Source organism: Nycticebus coucang, chromosome 6 (assembly GCF_027406575.1).
Source record: "Nycticebus coucang isolate mNycCou1 chromosome 6, mNycCou1.pri, whole genome shotgun sequence".
NCBI classification, from domain to species: Eukaryota; Metazoa; Chordata; class Mammalia; order Primates; family Lorisidae; genus Nycticebus; species Nycticebus coucang.
The window spans coordinates 135,877,188-135,896,134 of record NC_069785.1 but is presented as its reverse complement, the minus strand read 5'-3'; the positions used below and the strand labels follow the sequence as shown (position 1 = coordinate 135,896,134).

The 18,947-nt window shown below is 46.3% G+C and overlaps 1 protein-coding gene across 3 annotated transcripts in view; it reads right to left on the bottom strand.

Moving 5' to 3' along the window:
* Positions 1-18,947, bottom strand: part of ETS1 (ETS proto-oncogene 1, transcription factor) — a 126,361-nt gene that overhangs the window by 57,257 nt on the left and 50,157 nt on the right. For 2 of the 3 annotated variants that reach the window (XM_053594251.1, XM_053594252.1), the window contains exon 1: positions 6,337-6,838. The exons of the other annotated variant lie outside the window; for it this stretch is intronic. In XM_053594251.1, the coding sequence (XP_053450226.1) occupies positions 6,337-6,418 (82 nt within the window). In that variant the 5' untranslated portion in view covers positions 6,419-6,838. Of the gene's footprint in view, positions 1-6,336; positions 6,839-18,947 lie in introns of those variants that run through there. 3 annotated transcript variants of the gene reach the window in all.

The following is an 18,947-nucleotide window of genomic DNA, read 5'->3' as shown; positions in this document are numbered from 1 at the left end:
AGCAAAAAGGAGCAGCTTATCTCAGCTACCCAAAGCTACTGAGAGGTTTCAGACACTTGAAGTAAACGCGTTTGAGGTTGATTTTGAGTTGTTTCTCAGGCGCTGAGAAATATTATATTGTGCATCAAAAACCAATTTAAAAACATAACCCATGGTTGGGGGGGAAACCACACTGAATTTGAATTGCTTCAAACTCATAATCTGGTCCTGTCAACTTACTTTGGATGATCGAAGCCCTAGGATTGCCAAATGAGAAAAGATATGCTAAGGCAGAACTTCTCAACCTGTGGGTCGCGACCCACAGGAACTGTATTAAAGGGCTGCGGCGTTAGGAAGGTTGAGAACCACTGCTCTAAGGCGTCTTAGTGCTCAGATTTAGAGTCTGAGTAGGGTGACTCTGGTCTGGGGGGGGGGGCGGGGGGGACAGCCATTAATGTCTCCATTCTGGTATGGTTATCAATAATGCCACTTGGTATATGATCTCCCTATCTATACACCATCAGGATCTAAAATCTAATTGCCTAAAATTCTAATGCTATTCTGGGTCTCCCCACTCGATCTGAGTCAATAATCTACAACCCTCGGGGACAGAACAAAACACTACAGAAAAGAACTAAGAAAAACTGAAGAGGCAGTAGAAGCAACATTTGGAGGTCAAGCGACAGGCTTAATTCCGAGCAGCAGAAACTGGAAAGCACCTGGGGGAAATGGCAGAATTAGCCAAATAATCAATAAATATTTACAGCTCCAATGGCCATATTTTGAATGCATTTGTGTAAGCATGGCTCTCTGCCACACCCTGCACTGCAGAGCTGTTTCTTTCTGAATCTGTGTGAAGATTATAAACTATATATTTAAAAGGAAAAGGTAACACAGCTTTAGAAAAGTAGCCAAGTTCAAAATAGCCTGTTTGTGCAATTTGGAAAATATCCACTAAAGTTTTGAAAAAAAAAGATATCTTCAACCCAAGTGAAAAAAAATTTTAAAGGCAAAAAGTAGCTAGAGACACATGACACGTAAAAATGAGAAATTTGGGGATAGCCTTGACATTCCTAACCCTGAGTTAAGAACAGCTTCACAGCTGTGAGGCAAGGGTGGGCCTAGAATACCAGAACACCAAGGAAGGAGGTTGTGCTGTTCACATGCAAATTCCTCTCCCTGATCACCACAGGGGCCCAAGTGCACCCACCATTTAACAAAATACTCCCCATAATGCAGTGAGAAAGGAGCTAATTCCTCAAGCCTGGACTCAGGGTACCTGCTTCTCAGGGAACCATGAGCCAAGGCCAGCAGGTCCACAGGGGAATCCTGGGGCTGGCCTTCCTTCCACCCTTGCCACATAGAATGGACTTAAGAAAAACTATTCAAGGGAAAAAACAAAATTTCTGTGAGGCAAAGACAGTAAATAGAACTACCCATGGCCTCTTTGCAAGCAGAAAATTAAACTTCAATTGTCTCAAGCAAAAGAATGAGTTTGCCAACCACTCCCTCCTCATCCAGACTGTGGGACCATCAGTGGACAGTCATGTCAGTGATGAAGGAAACAACCTGAGAAGAGCCTGGAGGCTCAGGGAAGGGCTGGTTCTGGAAGTAAACACCATCACCTCTCGCCTGAGACAGAGCCATGACATCTGAAAACGAGAATCCTGGTTCTCTGCTTTGCAATCTGAAGAAGGCATTGCTGGTTGGGCATCTTCCTAAAGCATCGTAACTGGACTGCCAGGCCTGGGGACAGCCCTTTTCCCTAAGGGAGCACCAGGCCCAGTGACCATACCTGATTCAGGGCCAGCTAGGCACCACTATATTTCTTCAGGCCCCAAAGCACCAGCAGGGCCTTCTCACAGGCAGGGCCTTCTCACAGGCCCATGTTTTAATGTCCTGAGTTTCTGAAAACAACATGGTGCTTTTATTTTTAAAAACAAAATGCCTCCGTCTCACCAGTGTCTAGTGCGTGGCCTCAGGCAAAGTATGCATCTCTTTGGATGTCATTTTCCTCTGAAAAACAGAGAAAATAAGGCCTTCCCCACCCTACAGAAAGTATGAAATATAAAAGTGCCCTTTTCCATGACCGTGCCCAGCACACACCACAGGCTCAGTATGCATTTCAGAAATATTCCAGGGACTTTTGAATGGCCAGAGTCTACCTTCAGTGCAAGGTCCTGGAAGGCAAGGCTCCTCATTACACAGACTGGAGAGACAACTGCGGCCACACATCACTGCAGCCCCTGAAGAGTTACTCACTGTACTCTGAAATGGGGGCACTCCTTCCTGGAAAAAACCCTGCCCTAGACTAATCAGCTCTCAGGTTTGCAGAGATTCTGATGGAGGCCAGAGCAAGTGGGGCTCTGCGAGGTTGACCACGGGCTGGTTTGTCTCTTAGAGGGAGATGACGTTCCTACAGGGTGGTCTGGCCTCTTTAAGAGAAAAAAAAAGAAGTTACACAGACAAAAAAACAGCAACACAAACCAACCAAAAATGCCAGGAATGCAAGCTCTGCCAACCAAATAAATAAATAAAACGTGAGATGCTTTATTATAACTGGACATGATGTAGTCCTCCACCTGCATAATTGAAAAACTCAACTTTTTCACCAACCCTGCAAATGCTCCCCCTTCCCCTGGACTTGATGCCTTTTCTGCTGGGAGTTGACACCAGCAAGGCCCACTACCTAACGTAGCAGCCCACTCCTGTGCTCCTGTGACAGCTGGACCTCAAGACACTCTGGAAGTTCCTGCTCACTGCCTCTGCTCCCCGCATCTCTTTAACTTTTCTTTCCCTCCCAAATAACAGATTAGAGGAAGTGCATGATACAACCACCGTACCCCCAACAGACATTCCAAGGGCTTCTAAAAATTCTACACCAGTCAGAATCATTTTCCATGATTTGTTTTCTAGGGAACAGTTAAACAGCACTTACACCCCTCGGGCACTATTTCAAGGTTTTGCACACATTTGCAAATTTAATCCTCACGACAACCCTAGGAAGCAGGACCGTTACATTTGTTTTACAGATGAAGACGTGGAGCACAGAGAGATTAAGTCATTTGTCCAAAGTCACACAGCTACTAAGTGGCCAGGCTGGGATTCACACCCAGAGGCTGGCCCCAGAGTCCCTGCCCTGAACCAGGAGGCTCTTTGGTCACTAATGGAGCATGGCCGGCCAGAATGTGGAAGCACAGCAAGCAAGTGACCGAAAATGTGGGCAGCTCTGCCCTTCTCCTTGTCCACGCTGATGAAGAAACCAAGACTCACTAAGAGGAGCAAGGACAAAGCTGCTTTCTATCTCCAAGGGTAATACAGTCCCCACGGACAGACGCCCTCTGCTGCGGTCTTGATGCCCTGTGGTCTCCGTGTGGTGTGGTAGGCAGAGGGCCTGAGCCTCTTATTCTTATAAAAGGGCAAATATCCAAAATCGGAACTGCTCTCATTCGCACATGAGGTGGCAAAGCAGAGGAATAATTAAGCAGCTTGGGAAGTGTTTGCTTTGGCACTAGCCTGGGACCCCTTCTTAGCAGCATTCACACTAGGAGAAAGCCAGGAGTGAACCCAATAGTGATGTTCATTTCTAGCCTATTTAAGATCTGAGAATCTTGCAATCACACCCATTGCAATCAAACAGTATATGTCACTTTACATGGACAAGGAAAATTCAATTCCAATGTTCATTCGACGTCTATGTTAATTTGATCCTTAAGACTGTCAAAATCCTGTGAAGTCTCAAAGTACAATAAAAGCAAATAAAAGATCTTGATCAGGTCCTTGGTCGGGTCCTAGCACAAAGCAAATAGTCCAGGTCCTTCAAGTCCTGTTTGGACACCCTACTTCTCCACGGCCTCTCTTTGGCTCTCATCAATTTGGGAGGGGTTAGGGAGGAAATTCTGGTTTAATCATTTAAGCCAGATAAGATCCCACACTAGTGGCCTCTACACATAAGCAACTAAGCAACCCAAAGAAATCATTCTGACAAATATTTAAGTCACAGCTGTGGATACAAAGCCACACTGTAAGAAGTTAAACTTTAAACACATGTCCTATATGGTCTGATGGGCAAAGCAAATCCCCACTTAGCCAATGTCTTGTCCTTCTAACAAAAGCCGGCAGCCCTCACCAATGTTCCTTCTGTCTCAGCGCCTGCAAGTTTAAGTCTCAATCGAAGCTTCTTCGCTGAGCTTTTCAAAGGTAACTTGCAATATTCCTCAAGGCAATATACATTGAGAAGTTAGAAATAGGGATTAATTTCACTTCAGCCACTAGCTCACAAGATATTTTTATTGAAGTTTACTTTCTCCATGTCTCTACTTTCCTCTCTGCAATATGGGTATAATATGTGCATATAAGCAAGTCCAGAAAAAGTTTAGTTAAAGCCTCGTTCTTATACTTCACATATATTTTCAAGTTTCTCTCTTTTTCCCAAGAAAATAAACAATAGTGCTAGAAATCAAATTCCCTTACAATGAATGGCAGACAACAGCTCAGTTTCTTCCAGTGGCTGCAATTGCATGGTACCAAAGTCACTTCCAAAACCTGATGGGTGACTTGGAAATCTTTTCTGAAGAAGAGAGCCTCTGTAAGGTGCTTCTCACAACAAATGGTGACTGTACCATTTCAGCCTTATACCCTCTCTATTTCCAGATGAGAAAGCCAAAGAAAGTGACTTGCTCAGGGCTTCTTTTTATCAACAACTGAAATAATAGCACCTTATACGTTAAATCTCTAACACTTAACATTAAATTGTCAAAAAAAATGCTTCAGCAATTTACTGTGATCTAAAACATGTGTTGCCAGGGGCTCTTTCTCATCCCCAGCATGAAAACTGCATTGTAGGTACATGAGCCAACACAGCTACACTGTATTTCCCAGATGACCACATCTCTCTCTTCCCATAAACACTCACAACAACATATATAAACAAGCCACTCTTAGAGAAAAGACCCATCCGTTGCATTTAAGTCTTTGCTGTGAACTACCCTTCCTCTTCTATACACGGTTTGAATTAATTATGACAAACAGAACTTATTCTGGCTTCCTCAAACCCCAATGCCGCCATCGTAAGCAACATTATTTCTGAATTGTAGCTCTAAGGGCCCAAACTGTCTCTGTGGTTCTAGTCTCTCTCAGGGCTGTTCTGAACATCATTATCCTTGTGGCAAGAAATAACCTTAGGCTTCTATATACCCTGCAGTCCTGGGGTTCAGTGTTGGGGGGGGGCGGTGGGCAGGACCTCTATGTCTTTATTAAAACTTCTGAAGAATCTCAGAATGATGAAATTCTGGCTTGTATTGAAAATTAAGCAGATTAAAAAGGGTTAAAAGAAGCAGCTAATTATGTCAGAGGCAAAGTGTTAACTAGGACAACAGCAACCAGCTTTCACCGAGAATCACATACAACAGAGAAGCATGTTAGTGTCATTAATTATTTTCCAGAATGCATCACCTTCTCTCTAAATCTGTCCATCTTTGCCTTCCAATTACCACTCTCTAAGGATAACTGGCTGTTCCCTATTCTAAAGAAAGCGTCTTTCCCCTCTTCCCAAACTGCATTTGTTCTGGGAAGTCTGTAGGGCCGGAGCTCTAGGGAGCCGCTTAGCACCAAAATCAGCGTCTAAGATAAAATGTATTTCCTTTATCTTTATCTTCTTCAAATCCACACAAATCAAAGAGTTGGACAATATCACCAACCAAGCACACGTTTGGGGTTAGGATGCCTTCCTTCCTCTAAGGTTCTTGGTACCAGAGGACAAACTGGCATATTGGAAATAGGGAAAACTCAGTAACCTGCAGGAACAGATCAGATGCGCCCCACAGCTAAGGGGATAATTTTAAATTCTCCTCCCACCTCCTTACCCTCAACCCAGAGAAGAAGGCCAAAACAGCAAAGGACATGTGACAGGGGCATTGGAGGGAGACAGGCCATCGCTTGGAAATCTGCATGAAAGTGGGCAGTTAGACAGCCCAGGGCCATCCAGCTCCCATGCAGGGTCAAGGGCTGATGTCCTCTAAGGCAGTGTCCATCCTCTCCCCTAACGTGGAGGAACAAGGCCAGAGAGTTCTCACTCATTGGGGAAAGTCTAAAAGTAAGAACGGGGTGGAGCGGTGTCCACTGGAAATTCTATAAGCTATTTCCCACTACTCACAAAAACACAGCTGTGAAAATAAACACCGTCCCCCAAAGCAAGGGTCTCCGGCCACCAACAGTCCTCCTCCTCTCTCCAGCGCCCAACAGCATCCCCCGCAGAAACGCACGGCCCAAAGGGAGCCGCCAAGCGGGGGCAAGAATGGAGAGGACCCCAGGCCTCCGGCCGAGGGCGCAGTGGGGGCCTCGGCAGTCGCCACTCACCCGGAGAGGGGAACAGCTCCAGATCGACTTTTTCCGTCTTGATGATGGTGAGAGTCGGTTTGAGATCGACGGCCGCCTTCATGGTGCCAGGAGTGGGGGACAGACGGGATTATAGCAACTTTGCTGTTACTGTTGTTGTTTTTCTTTTTAATGGGAATTAGTAACAGGGGAAGGGGGACGGGAGGGGGAAATCCGACTTTCTTCCCCCAAATCGCAAATTCCCGCTGACTTTCCCCGGCGCCCCGACGGTGCGCGCCCGGCGCTCTCGGGGAAGTTGGCACTTGGCGGAGAAGTGAGCGCGCTCGGTCCCAGCTCGCCGCGCCTCGCCTGCGCCTCCTTCCCGGGCCTCGCCCGCGCCCGCTCCCCGCCGCCCGCCGGCTGCTCCGCTCGCTCTCGCTCTCGCTCGCTCTCTCCCGACCGCGCTCGCCTCCCTCTCTCCCGCCCGCGCTCTCCCCTCCTCTTTGGGCGTTTCTCCCGGCGCCGCGTCTCCGCCGCGGGGTCCGCGCGTCCCGGCCCGGCGATGTCCGCTGGGCGGGGAGAGCGAGGGGCGGGGCCGAGGCGGGCGGGGCCGGGGGCGGGGCCGGGGTGGGCGGGCCAAGCTCTGGCCGCCAATCGCCGCCCGCGGCCCAAAGCGAAAGGAAGGACGGGCGGGCGGGGCGGGGCGGGGCGGGGCCGGAGCGCGCGGCCGCCGGGGAGCGCTGCGCCCAGTCCCTGGGCCGGGTTCCCGAGCGCGCGGCCGGCCGTTTCGGGAAAGTCCGTCTGATTCTCCACGCATTCTTGAGGGCTTGGTCAGCGGCTCCTGCCCACTCCCAGTAACGGCATAGTTTTCCAAGTGCGTGTGCGTCGTTCATTCACACAGCCTGACACACAGGACGTGAGGCATGTGCACCCGGGGCCGAGCGCGCGGGTGGCGCGGGGTCCGCGAGCCAGTGTCCTCCGAGGGCGATGCGAACCCTGGACTCCGGCCCGGCAGAGTCTCTGACTGTTTCGGGGGAAGCCTTGCGTTTTTCAGAGCCCACTGTGAAATGGTTAGGGACAGGGACAGCCTTGGTGAACGGAAATAATGCTGTACTGGCTTGATCAGGACCCAGCCCCACACAGTCTACTGGAGACCCCCAGACGCTCCTGCGTTGGTGGGGGAGTCCAGAATGGGGACCCCAAACTAGAACCCAGCCATAGGCCTCCTTCCACTAGCTTCAATTTGCCTACAGCAGTGGCTGGGTGGAAGGAGAAGCTGTACTTTCTAATTATTCTGCTCCTCTAAAATGTCGCAAATTCTGCTCTGCCCTCCCAACACCTCTACCACCAAGAAAGTGATGCCAAGTGCAGGAGGTTGGATTCCGGTGCCTCGCTGTCGGCCCTAGGGAGTCACCGTGCATGCCTGGGTCACGTATTTGCCAACTCCCAACACTTGAGATAAAACAACACGAACCCGAATCAGTCATGATGTGCCCCTGATACACTGGTTATTATAAATGGAGCTATTTTGTCCTAATTCGCGGATGGACCAGTACTTGTAGCGGTACATACATAATTACCGCCGGGCACTGAGATTCGTCTTTGATGAAGTAGAAGATTATAAACATAAATCTTCCTGAACGACTTCAGAGAAGCTATTTTTAATACTGTTTCCTGATTTCTAAGCTTGTGTTGAACTCCCACCACTTGGTTATAACTGTAACCTCTGCCTCTGGTGAGTTTTAACACACCTGCTTGCCTCTGTATGTGTGTTTCTCTCTCCTTGAAGCATTAGTAACTTGCATGTTTCCCACAGCACATCAGGGAAGAAACCAGGAACAGAAAACTCTCTTGCTCCTGATTATTCCCCTCCTCGTTGACCAGAGGAAAATATGTGAGAACCCTAATTTTTGAAAGGACAAAGACTGTTACAATCCAGCTGTGTTTCCAAAAGGTATGAGAAAACAATCCTGGCCTCCAGATGACAAGAACAGACACTTTTGGTCCTGGGAAAAGCTTAGGGAAACAGCTGATGAATGAATTGTACATTTGCACATTCAAACATGCAGGAAAAAAAAAAAGGATTCTTGAATCAGTGCTGCCTTACTCGCCATGAAAACGCAAAAGAAGAATGAGCAAACCGAGAGCTGCTTTGGGGAATTTTGTTGATATTGTTTTAAGAAAGTGCTGGTATTTTTTTAATCAATGTGTGAGTACTTTATTTTGAAATGCAGCTTCCTCAGAACAACTTCTTTCTCTCTTCCGCTGTCTGCTCCCCAGCTTTCTTCCCCAGGCTAGCATAAACATTGCTGCTAACATCCACCAAAATTAGATACTAAGGGAGTCCACCATGATTAAACTGTAAACACGTTCCACTCTCCCAGTGAAGAAAGTTATTCCTTCTAATTCTTCAACAGTGACAACTCGGGGAGTCAATCATCCTTTCTCTAAGCCCAAAGCACAGAAACTTAAAATACTGGAGTGCCCAATGAAGGAATAGGGTTGGGCAAAGCAAGAGGGTTGGGGGAAGAGCCAGGGGCCCTGCACGGACTGCCAGGAAGGTTACTTCTAGATGATACTAATTATGAATATTTATGCTATCCAGAACTGCACATCTAATCTTGGAGCTTGTTGAAACTTTAACACAAGGAGCATTAATAAAGTCTGGTTAAAATATTTTTACATATGTGGGATGTTAAAAACTAAATTAGCCTGTTAGTGCCATACTTAGTTAACCAGTGTCGAAAAATGAATTTGTATTGTCTTTTGGACATACATAGATTTTTCTAAATTCATATGGATTTTAAATGACATTTCTATCTTATATCCTGAATAATTATGCCTAGCCCAGCGCCTAAGACATTATAGATACTCAATAAAATACATGTATGTGTTGAGTGATGGCCTATCAGCTTTCTAGGCCCATGGGCTTCTGCTTGGCCACCAGCTCTTCCTAATGCCATGACTGGGTTTGAAACACCGTGGCTTGTGAAGATGAAGTGAAAGATGAGAGCAATTCTGCATCTCGGTCTGCCCTATGTCCTTCTCAGGGGAGCAAAATCTCTATCCCCAGCACTCATGTCCCTCAGTTTTCCTACCAGCAAAACAAGAGCAGCTGAACCTTGCCTTCCATCCACTTGGGCAAGATATGTCAAGACTATACCTGACTTTTAAGGCCCTCAGGAAAGAAAAATCAACCGAAGAAGTACTTGTTTGCTTTTCCTTGTAATGCAGCAGTCTGCTCCTCCTGCAATTGGGAGAAAACAATTGTATTTTTAAGCATTCCTTAGGCTTTAGCTAATTACATCAACCAAGTGCTGAGACGGCTTAGAGGAGGAACATCAAGTCAACATAAGAAAAGTCTGCAGGAGTCGAGGAACAGGAGTGTGAAGCTAGACTTCACTAACAGCAAGAAAATAGTCACCTCTGTATGGAAATTCTCTCAAATACATGGTGCGTGTAAAAAACATAAACTTTCTCCTTTATGTTCCTCCCTGAACTCCACTCCAACCTCAGTATAAAGGAAATAGAAATATACACCTGATTTTAAACAATCATGGAAGACAGACTCTCTCCAGAAGGGCTCTAGAATGTTATTTGCCTGCTCCTGGGTCTTGAACGTCAATAAAACAAAGCATTTCTTCTGAGTTTTTGAGCTAAAATATGCTGTATCGAAGGCAGGAACAAAAACACTCAGACCGCTAACGGCTGATCCAGAACCAGTTCATGACTCACAGATGTTGATTTACTGGTATAAACGTAAGATTTAGAAAAAAAAAAAAAGCCCTCAATTAACAACAACCTGTCTGTGTTGCATTTGTGGTCTCGTTTTTCTCTGAGAAGAGGCAGCAACGCCTGCCATATGCAGAAACAGGCTTCGAAAGCTCACCTCCAGAGCAAGTGGTTTCTGTGTGATAAGTTTGGTCATTAAGAAGCACACTGGGGGAAGGAAAACACCTGGGGCTTCACTATCTGCCCTTATCAGGCAGCAATAGAATGGTAAATCAGAAGAGGATGGATAATTAAAATAATCCGCTTAAACTGGGATGCCAAAAGGCTTGGGGGGTCAGCTCAGGAACCCACATTTCAGACTGTGCTGCTGCTGACTGCAGGCTGTCTCTGTGATCTCACCAAAGCCACTTAACCATTTCATGTCATACTTCATCTCTGTTTCAGGGAATAAAATCACCCCAGCTCTCCCTACCCTTCCATAGAGACTCTTCGGCTATTGTTCAGAAGGCACAATAAACAATGAGCTAGGAGGGAAGACAGGAGGAGGGCAGGGGGGGAACTTGGAGGTCTAATTGCCCTGGAAAGTTCTCTGTAATAAGGATGAGGGTGAGTAGTGCGGGATTTGGAATAACACTGAAGTTCAAATTCTAACTCCACCCACTCACGGGCTGAATTACCACCACCCATAAATCGCTTAAATAATCCTGAACCTCAAGTCCTCCACCTTTCAAGTTAGGGTAACAAATAGCACCTACCTTTTAAGGTTACTTGGATGATTATTCACATAAAACTTTTAGCACAGTGTCTAGGTCAGAATAAGTATTTGATTACCATAGTTAAGATCCAGTGTAGGGTATATTATGTATGACAGGAAATCACTTTAAATCCCTCTGTCCGGCCATCCCTTTGCAAAGTAGGTTGAATCCTCAATTTAATTGAACTGTCTCCAGGGAGATATTGGGACAACTACAATGTTTAATTTTCAAATCTCTTCAATTCCCTTCTTCAGTTCGGGAATGGGGACTCTCCCAGCATCAGCCTCCCTTGAGAAATCTCAGCACTGAAGATTGGTATTTAAGAGTCACAGAAAAGGGACAGTTCAAATACTGAAGGAAAAGCATATCGGTGGGGCCTCTTTGGAGACAGAACCTTCGGTCTTGGGTCTGTCACGTGTGACAGGTAGGTGGCAGTCCCCCAACCCAATCTCTGCCCTCCTCTCTGGAATCTCCTTACAGATTTCACTTTGTCAAGTCACTGCCATTCAGCCTCATCCATTATTAGACATCCCTGAAACACAAAGCTGGGTGCCATGGACATAGGAACAGATGAACAGACTCAATTTCTAGAAATGCAGCAGGATTCCCTGCCCTGGCGGTGTTGTCTTTGGGCGAATGCCTTGCAGGATAGCCACACAACCATTCCCTGTGGAGACAGCTTAGCGTGGGCTGTCAGAAGAGAAAGGGTCTGGGTTGGCTGTGTTGCTGTCTGCAGTTTCTTCAGACTATAATTACTAACCATTCAACTGCATCTGCAGCCCCAACAATGTGGGATGGATTGGCCTAATCCACAGACCAAGCGACATTTTAAAATCCACCAGTTTAGACATCACGTATTCCTCCTGCAGCAAATGAGACGTGGCTCCGACAGAAACAGGCAAAGAGCTGCAGATGAAGGCTACAGGGATTCAAGACCCCCACCAGGCCCAGGGTCAGTTTGCTTCCCTCAAGCAGACTGAGCAAATTTTCTAGGATTGTTGCTCCCTCCTGGGCCTGGATCATGCAGAATGGAGCCTCCCCTGTGAGCTTTTGGAGATCGTGCAATTTGGATGCCAATTTAAGTTGTCCTAAATTGGCCCCTTGAGGAGGTAGAAGGATGGGGGCATTAGCCAGATGCTAGGAGAACTGATGTTCTTTATTAACTGGGGAGAAGCAAAGACCCAGCCCCCTGGTAAGGAGCACTGTGCCCCTGGGGAACAGGGTCTCACCCCTTGCCCAGGGATGTGGGTGATTCCATCCCAGTGGAAGCCTAAAGCCTCCCTCTGACTTTATCCTGCTTCTCCCTTGGGAGACAAAGATAACACCAAACTTCAAAACGGATGTTCTCTGCAGTTGTGGTTTGAATCTTATATTAAGGTAATTTCATTGTGGAACCTTTCCCCTTTTCCACACCACTTTCATTTTACATGTCAAGTCAATTGCCCCAAAGGATTAACATTTACCATCCCAGACATCAAGGAGCAGACGGATGGAAGGAGAAGAAACAGCCCCGACTGGGAATGGGCACCTGTGGTGGAGGGTCTCCCCTGAGAGCAGAGGTCAGGGAGAAGAGAGGCAGCCACATGGTGAGCTTGTGTCCTTGTCACTCTGGGACTAAGTCCCCAAGATTCCCCAAGGTTTGGTAGAGCACCCGACACTTCAAAGCAATTGAACTGTCCTACACAGCCGATGATCACAGAACTACAAAAAACAGATCAAGGGGAGGTCCTCAGGCTGGAAGCACAGGGAAGGATCCAGGATAGAATCAGGGGGAGAGGGTCTCAGGAGGTCACCAACGGTGTGAGAAGCTGCAAATCTACACAGAACAGAGAGGGCATTTCTCAGTCCTCCCCACAAGGACATTGGCTTCACTCTCAGAAGCTTTAACCCCATCCCCAGCTGTCCAGTCTGTCCAGCAGCCTGGGCAGGCCCCTGGTGTGTCTGCACCCACCACAGGCAGCAACTGAGGGCCAATTGTCATTACACCCCAGGGTGTTTAGCTCAAGACAGAAGGCACTCAGCAAGTTGCATTGATCATTTAATTAATGAATAGGTCACCTCCTACCATCCTATAACATCTTCACAGAACAATAAAGCTCAGATAGACATTTTGTTTTGCTTTGCTTTGTCGAAAGGGAGACTCAAATTGCCCAAAGTTTAAGATTAAAGTGGTAACCAACTGACTCTTTTCGAACTGAAAAGCCTTTATAAGTTTTATTATGCTCCTTTCATCCCCTTAAAGGCAAATGTTGGTAAGATCATAACATTCATTTCAACTTTTCATCTGAGTGTAGACATGTATAGTTGTTTGTGAAAAAAAAAATGACATTCGGCCCGCCACAAAGCAAATCAGCAGTTGGAGCGTCAGCCTGAGCCTTTGAGACAGCAAGCTGTTCCTCACTGCTACTCAGAAGCAATCTTCAGGAATTTCTGACTTCAGGTTGAATCTTTTATCTCACTGGCTGCCACAAAGGTATGAAGTATAACTGTTACATGCATTATTTGTAAGATAAGAGGAATACATAAAGTGAACTCAACTTTCTCCATCTCTGCAGAGAAGAATAAAGGGTTACATGTTTCATGGGAAGCCCAGCACCTTCTCAAATGTACTCGAATCAGTCAGGCCCCTAGAAGCACTGTGTTCTGAAATGTGTCTGTTTTCTACACAGGCATCCTCTCTAGTGAGAAACAGGATGGACTAGGGGTAGAAATGGGGGAAATGGGCTGAGAGTGGAGTTAGGAATGGATAGGAGAGAAAGGTCACCTGAGTCCCTGTGCCCAGCAGGTGCACAGAGGCACGAGAAGACGCCCTAAGCTCTCTGGCTATGGTAGATACTACTCTCTGCACTTAATTATTTGTGTCTGCTAATGAATAATCAAAATATTACAACAGAAAAACTGATCTTAAACCCTAGAAAGTAAGGAAAGAAAGGGTTTGGTTGGGGTCCTCCAGTGCTCCTGAGATGTAATGGCAATCACGAACACACATGATTCTACATCCTTTCTTGCACAACTGGGTTTGTATAAGAGTCCTGAAAAACGTTTACTGTGTCACACTGAGAACATCTTACATAGCCAGTACATATAACACCGCTTGCACACATGATGGCAGTTATCCATAAACATGTCCCTCGAGGCTCTATCCCTGTCCACCCTAACCATCCTTCACCAAACAGCATCACAGTGTCATCATGAATTAATATGAGCCCTACTTTTGCCAATGCTAAATCTACTAACAGAGAAAGCAAAGGCTCAGCACTTTTAAAATTCTCGTGCTGCTTCAAACCTCTTCTTGAGCGTATACTCTCCCGCGAAGTGTGCACAACATTTGAGTTTCAAAAATATGCAGGAACATAAATCCATGAAAACAAGTTCAGGGCATCCAGTGTGGCTATTCATGTTTAGAATTTACTGAGCACTTAGCAGGTGAGAAACAGCCTCAAGAAGGGATACGTCAACTTCCCTCACAGCTCACATTTGCGCCAAAAATAAATGGAAGTCTTCAGTTTCCGAGAGGCCAGCTGTGCTTGCTCTGGGCCCTGCATCGGCTCCGCGCTAGAGTCAGAATGTAGCGGATGGTCCTGCCTGTGACTCATGAGGTGGAACAGACCCAGCTCACATCTCATCTGCCTGGATTGGCTCCTGCACAATGAAAAGCTTTCTCCCTTAGAGTCAGTGAACAGGAGAGACACAAATTCACCATGGGTGACGTGCAAGAAGGCGCCATTTAATCAGGCCTGCGAAACGCTTTCGAGAGTTGAGGGCTTGAAATGGTAGGTCATGATAAGTAATGTGGAGAGTGGAGAAACTAGAAAGGAGATGGAAGTTGCTTCTTAATGGAAACGTGTTTCTCCAGATTGATTGGAAACATGTGTTCTCCCCAGGTTGGGAAGCCGCCTTGAAAGACTCCATCACACAAAGACCCAGGGTGGGAAGCCCCAGGGGACCCTGAGGGGAGGGAGGGGAGGACTCAGTGGGGAGAGGAGCTGGCCACACACTGTGGGAGGGAAGAACAAAGGGCGCTCGGCCCTCCTGTGACAGGTTCCCAGGAGAGCTCTCTTTCCAGGAATTAAAAATTCTAAATAATGTTGAGATTTTTTTTTTTTTTTAAGTCAAAAAGATAAGAACTTTTCTTTCTGGGAATTCCACAGCATTGAGAGAAAACAGATAGCTTGCACCAGCCAGTGCAGATCCAGAAAAGGCCCAGAACCCACTGATACTTCCATTTTTAGTGATTTCCCTTGGAGAGAATGTGTTAAATTGAATTGAATCAAGGTGTGGGGTGAGGAGCCAATTCCAAACAAACTTTCCTGTTTCCAAACAGCCCATACAAAGATCTACAGTTTCTGGCCAAGCAGAAAGTATCAGGCTTTGGTTTCCTCCCAATATAAGAATAAACTTAAACTCTGCAATAACCGTGAAGACAATCTAGCCCAGTGAGCAAGAGCTGAAGGTCGGCAGTAGGTGGACAAGACTGAGCCTCGTCCAGGCTGCGGTCCAGCTGTCAGCCCTGGGCCTCAGAGAGCCTCCATTTCTTCATTCAGAGAAGGGAGCTGAGAAAGTACTTGCTGATGGCGGGGAACTGAATACGCGATGAATGTGTGCTGAGCCCTTTGCCCTGTACCTGGCGTGAAGTGAGCAAGGGCTCAGTAACTCGTAGCTGCTTTCATTCATTTTTTTTTTTTTAATCAAAATTCTGACTTTAGTGAGCATCAACTTTTCATAAATGTTAATCCAAACTTCAGTGTGCAGCATTTCCATAAAGAGCCAATTCCTCTTGGTGTACGCCATTAACATCATGACATAGTCACAAAGATAATGTCGCGTCTGGGTATGCGAATTACATAAGTCCTGACGCCATCCCTCCTGGAGGAAAAGGGATTAATTGCCACTATATGGGTGTGAGGCACAACTTGGAAGTTCTAATCAAACCTGTGCTCACAGGTACATTGCATATTAAGAGAGGAACACACACCCTCCTCATTTCCTTCTGACACTGAGTTTTCTGTCCTCTGGATGGATCACACACTTGCTACTTATTCAATGATTTTGCACAACTCAAGCAGAAGCTCTCAAGGTTCTTAAGCAATGGCCTCACCATTTGATTTTCAAGCTGGGCGGTAAGTTAGCAGAACCACACATGCTGTGTAATGCACCCCAGGCCCTGTACCATGCTACACGGAGTGCTCCCCAAATCCACACCTGTCAACCTTCACTGCCTGCAAGTCTCTTTTTTTTTTTTTTATCTCATCTTACATTTCCCCAGGCTGTCTCTTTCTCCAGCTGAAAGGTTTCTAATAGTGTAACTTGTGCCATACACCTAACTGTGCGTGCATTTTCATGATAGAGTTCTGGACCCATGTAGAACTCCCTCCAACCTTGGAGACCTGGAATTCAGATCTTCTGGGGTCAACTACCTGTGCTGACCAGCTGTCCAAAAGAATCCCAGGGAACGTATCTCACCTGTCCTTTGGGCCATCAGAGCCATCCTTGTTCTTGGTCCCGCCTGCTACTAACAGAGATTTCGCTATTTAGGGGCATCAGCTACATAATTTGCATTCTGGCACTAGCGTTCGTTGCCTGGCACCCGGCCATCACGGCTGGCCGCACGGAACACCAGACGTCTTCTCACTAGCTGCCAGCTCCATCTTGGCAAAGCAAATGCTGCATCGTTGGGAAAGAGGACTGAATTGGTTTTCGGGGGGTGTTTAGTTAAGTCAGCCCACCTCCGCTCCAAGTTGATGAAAGTGTATCTTTGCCCTTTCCAACAACCATAGCAAGTAAATGATGGGGACTTGCTCCAAAACGCACATGGCTGGGTCTTCCCCCTCTCCTTTCTTTACACAGTGACTTTGGGCAGTCATCCTGCACACACAATACTGTTCTTGTTCTTTTCTCTACAGAGCAGCCTTGAATAGCTCTGTCTAAAATTATTAGCAGGGGCAGCCCTAGGCTCCAAGAGATCAGAGCCCTCATGCTGGGCCTGAACAAAGACCCTGCTCTTTCCCAACAATTAGCCCTGCAAAAAAGGACATCTATCTCCCTCTATTAAAACCACCACGTGCCTTCAAGTCAGCCCATTGTAAAGCTAATTAAATAACATGCCTCTCTCCCCGTGCAGGTCTTCTGATCAGCTTTTCTCAGTCAGAAACTTCTCCAAAGACCCTAGCGACAGACAACCAATGTCCCACCTCCCTGAGCCCCACTGCCATCGCCAGAGAGCCATGGCTTTTGAAAAGCTGTGCTTATCAATATTATTAAGGTTGTTAGGCTCCATGCCCATCCACTGCTCAGACTCCAGTTGCCTCCAGCTTAAAAGAAGGGAGAAAATTGATATTACTTCTAAAATAAATTGTTGGGGAAGACAAAAGTTTCCGTCACAATGTAGGATCTTTGGTGAGAATCCTTTCCCAGGACAGTACAAAAGTGCTTTGGCCTCTAAAGAGGGGCACTTGGGAAGGACTTGCACCAAAGTCACCAGCTGGGGAAGGCGCTGCAGGTGGCTCATCCCTTTTCTCCCCTCTCCGTGGGATTCAGACCCTGCAGGATGAAGCCCAGGCTTCTCAGGGAGTTATTACATAGGAAAGCAGGAATAAGGAAGAATACTTCCACCAGATTTTTTAAAAACATGATGTAGTGATAACATGCCACCCTCAGGTTAAACCCCCACAAGGACTCCTGTACTGCCAAGCAGATAAAATCCAAGCATAGCCCTAAATGCCAAAATAGGTCCTGTTCATCTTTCATCCACCTTTCACTTTCTTTCCCCCACAGCACCTAGTTCCTTTGTGTATTTTTACAGGTTTTCCCCTTCTCCAAAGCTCTGATCTCCTTGTCCCAACCTCTACCAAAACTCAGCAGCAAACACAAGTCAAGGCCAGCAGGGCCCTTCTAGATAAAATCAGCCCCTTCCTCCTCTGCTTTCCCTGGAGGACCCGCACACACAGGCTTCCCAGGGAGAACCCACATGGCTGAAAATAACCTGAGCCCCTCAAGGGCAGGAACTCTGTTCTATTCAAATTGGAACTTCCAGCATCGCTCAGTTGGAAGAATAGATATCTGAATAAATGAATGAGTAAATGAGATAAAGAATGAATGAACAAAACAACCCTTTTGTATGAAGTGTGATCTAAGGGTAAATTCAGGCCTATTTTCAGCTTCACCACAGATGTTCTTGTGCTCAGTAAAGAACAATACTATTTTACAACACGGTCCTCTTTGTTTGAAATTGTCAGATCTCTCTCTCTCTCTCTCACACATACACACACACACTCTTTTTTACATACAATTTTTTTAAATAATAAAAGTAGGAGACCAGGCTAGCCATTTTCTGAATCTGCTTAATTGTTCTGGAGCTTAACTTTTCAAACCAGCTTCAGTCTGTGAGTGTTTTTTTTTTTGCAGTTTTGGCCGGGTCTGGGCTTTAACTGGCCACCCCCTGGATATGGGGCCAGAACCCTTACTCCTTGAGCCACAGGCACCTCCCAATCTTTGAGTTTTCTAGCTCACTTAATCTCTAAAGAGCATACAAATCTTTCCTTCCAAGTGCTTTTAAGAAGACTCGCCAACCTTCCTGGATGTCCATACAGAGGAGAAGATGACTGGATTATAAAGAAATCCTGCATACAATTTAAGTTTCCCATCAAATACACAAGGGCCTCAAAATCAGCAGTGAGAAAAAGAAAGATGAAAATGCAGGTATAATACTTTATTTTGAACTCGGCCAAATCTCCAGACATTCAAAAATGACTAGAGTCCTTGAATGGACCCCAACGCTAACGCACAAAGCCTCGTAGTAAAATTCACTCCTGAGGAGTCTTGGGCGACTTCATTTCTATGTACGATGACATTTAGGGTCAGTTCTTTCCTTTGCTATTTTCCCATTACAATCTCAACTTTTTAAAATATTTGTGGGTACTTACCTTATAGAAAGTTTAGAAAGAGAAATTAAGGCATAAAGCTATAGAGGAAGATTCCACGATGCCACAATTAATACGTGACCATATCAGTAAGAATGCTCATAACCTCCGACCCGGGAGAAAAAACTGTCATTCTTCCGGCAGTCACTTTGTCCTGGCGAGCTTCCTACTCACTAAGGTGGGATGCTCACTTTATACTACGCGTAATGGACTGGAAGCTGTAAAATCCATCTGGTGGGCCGTAATC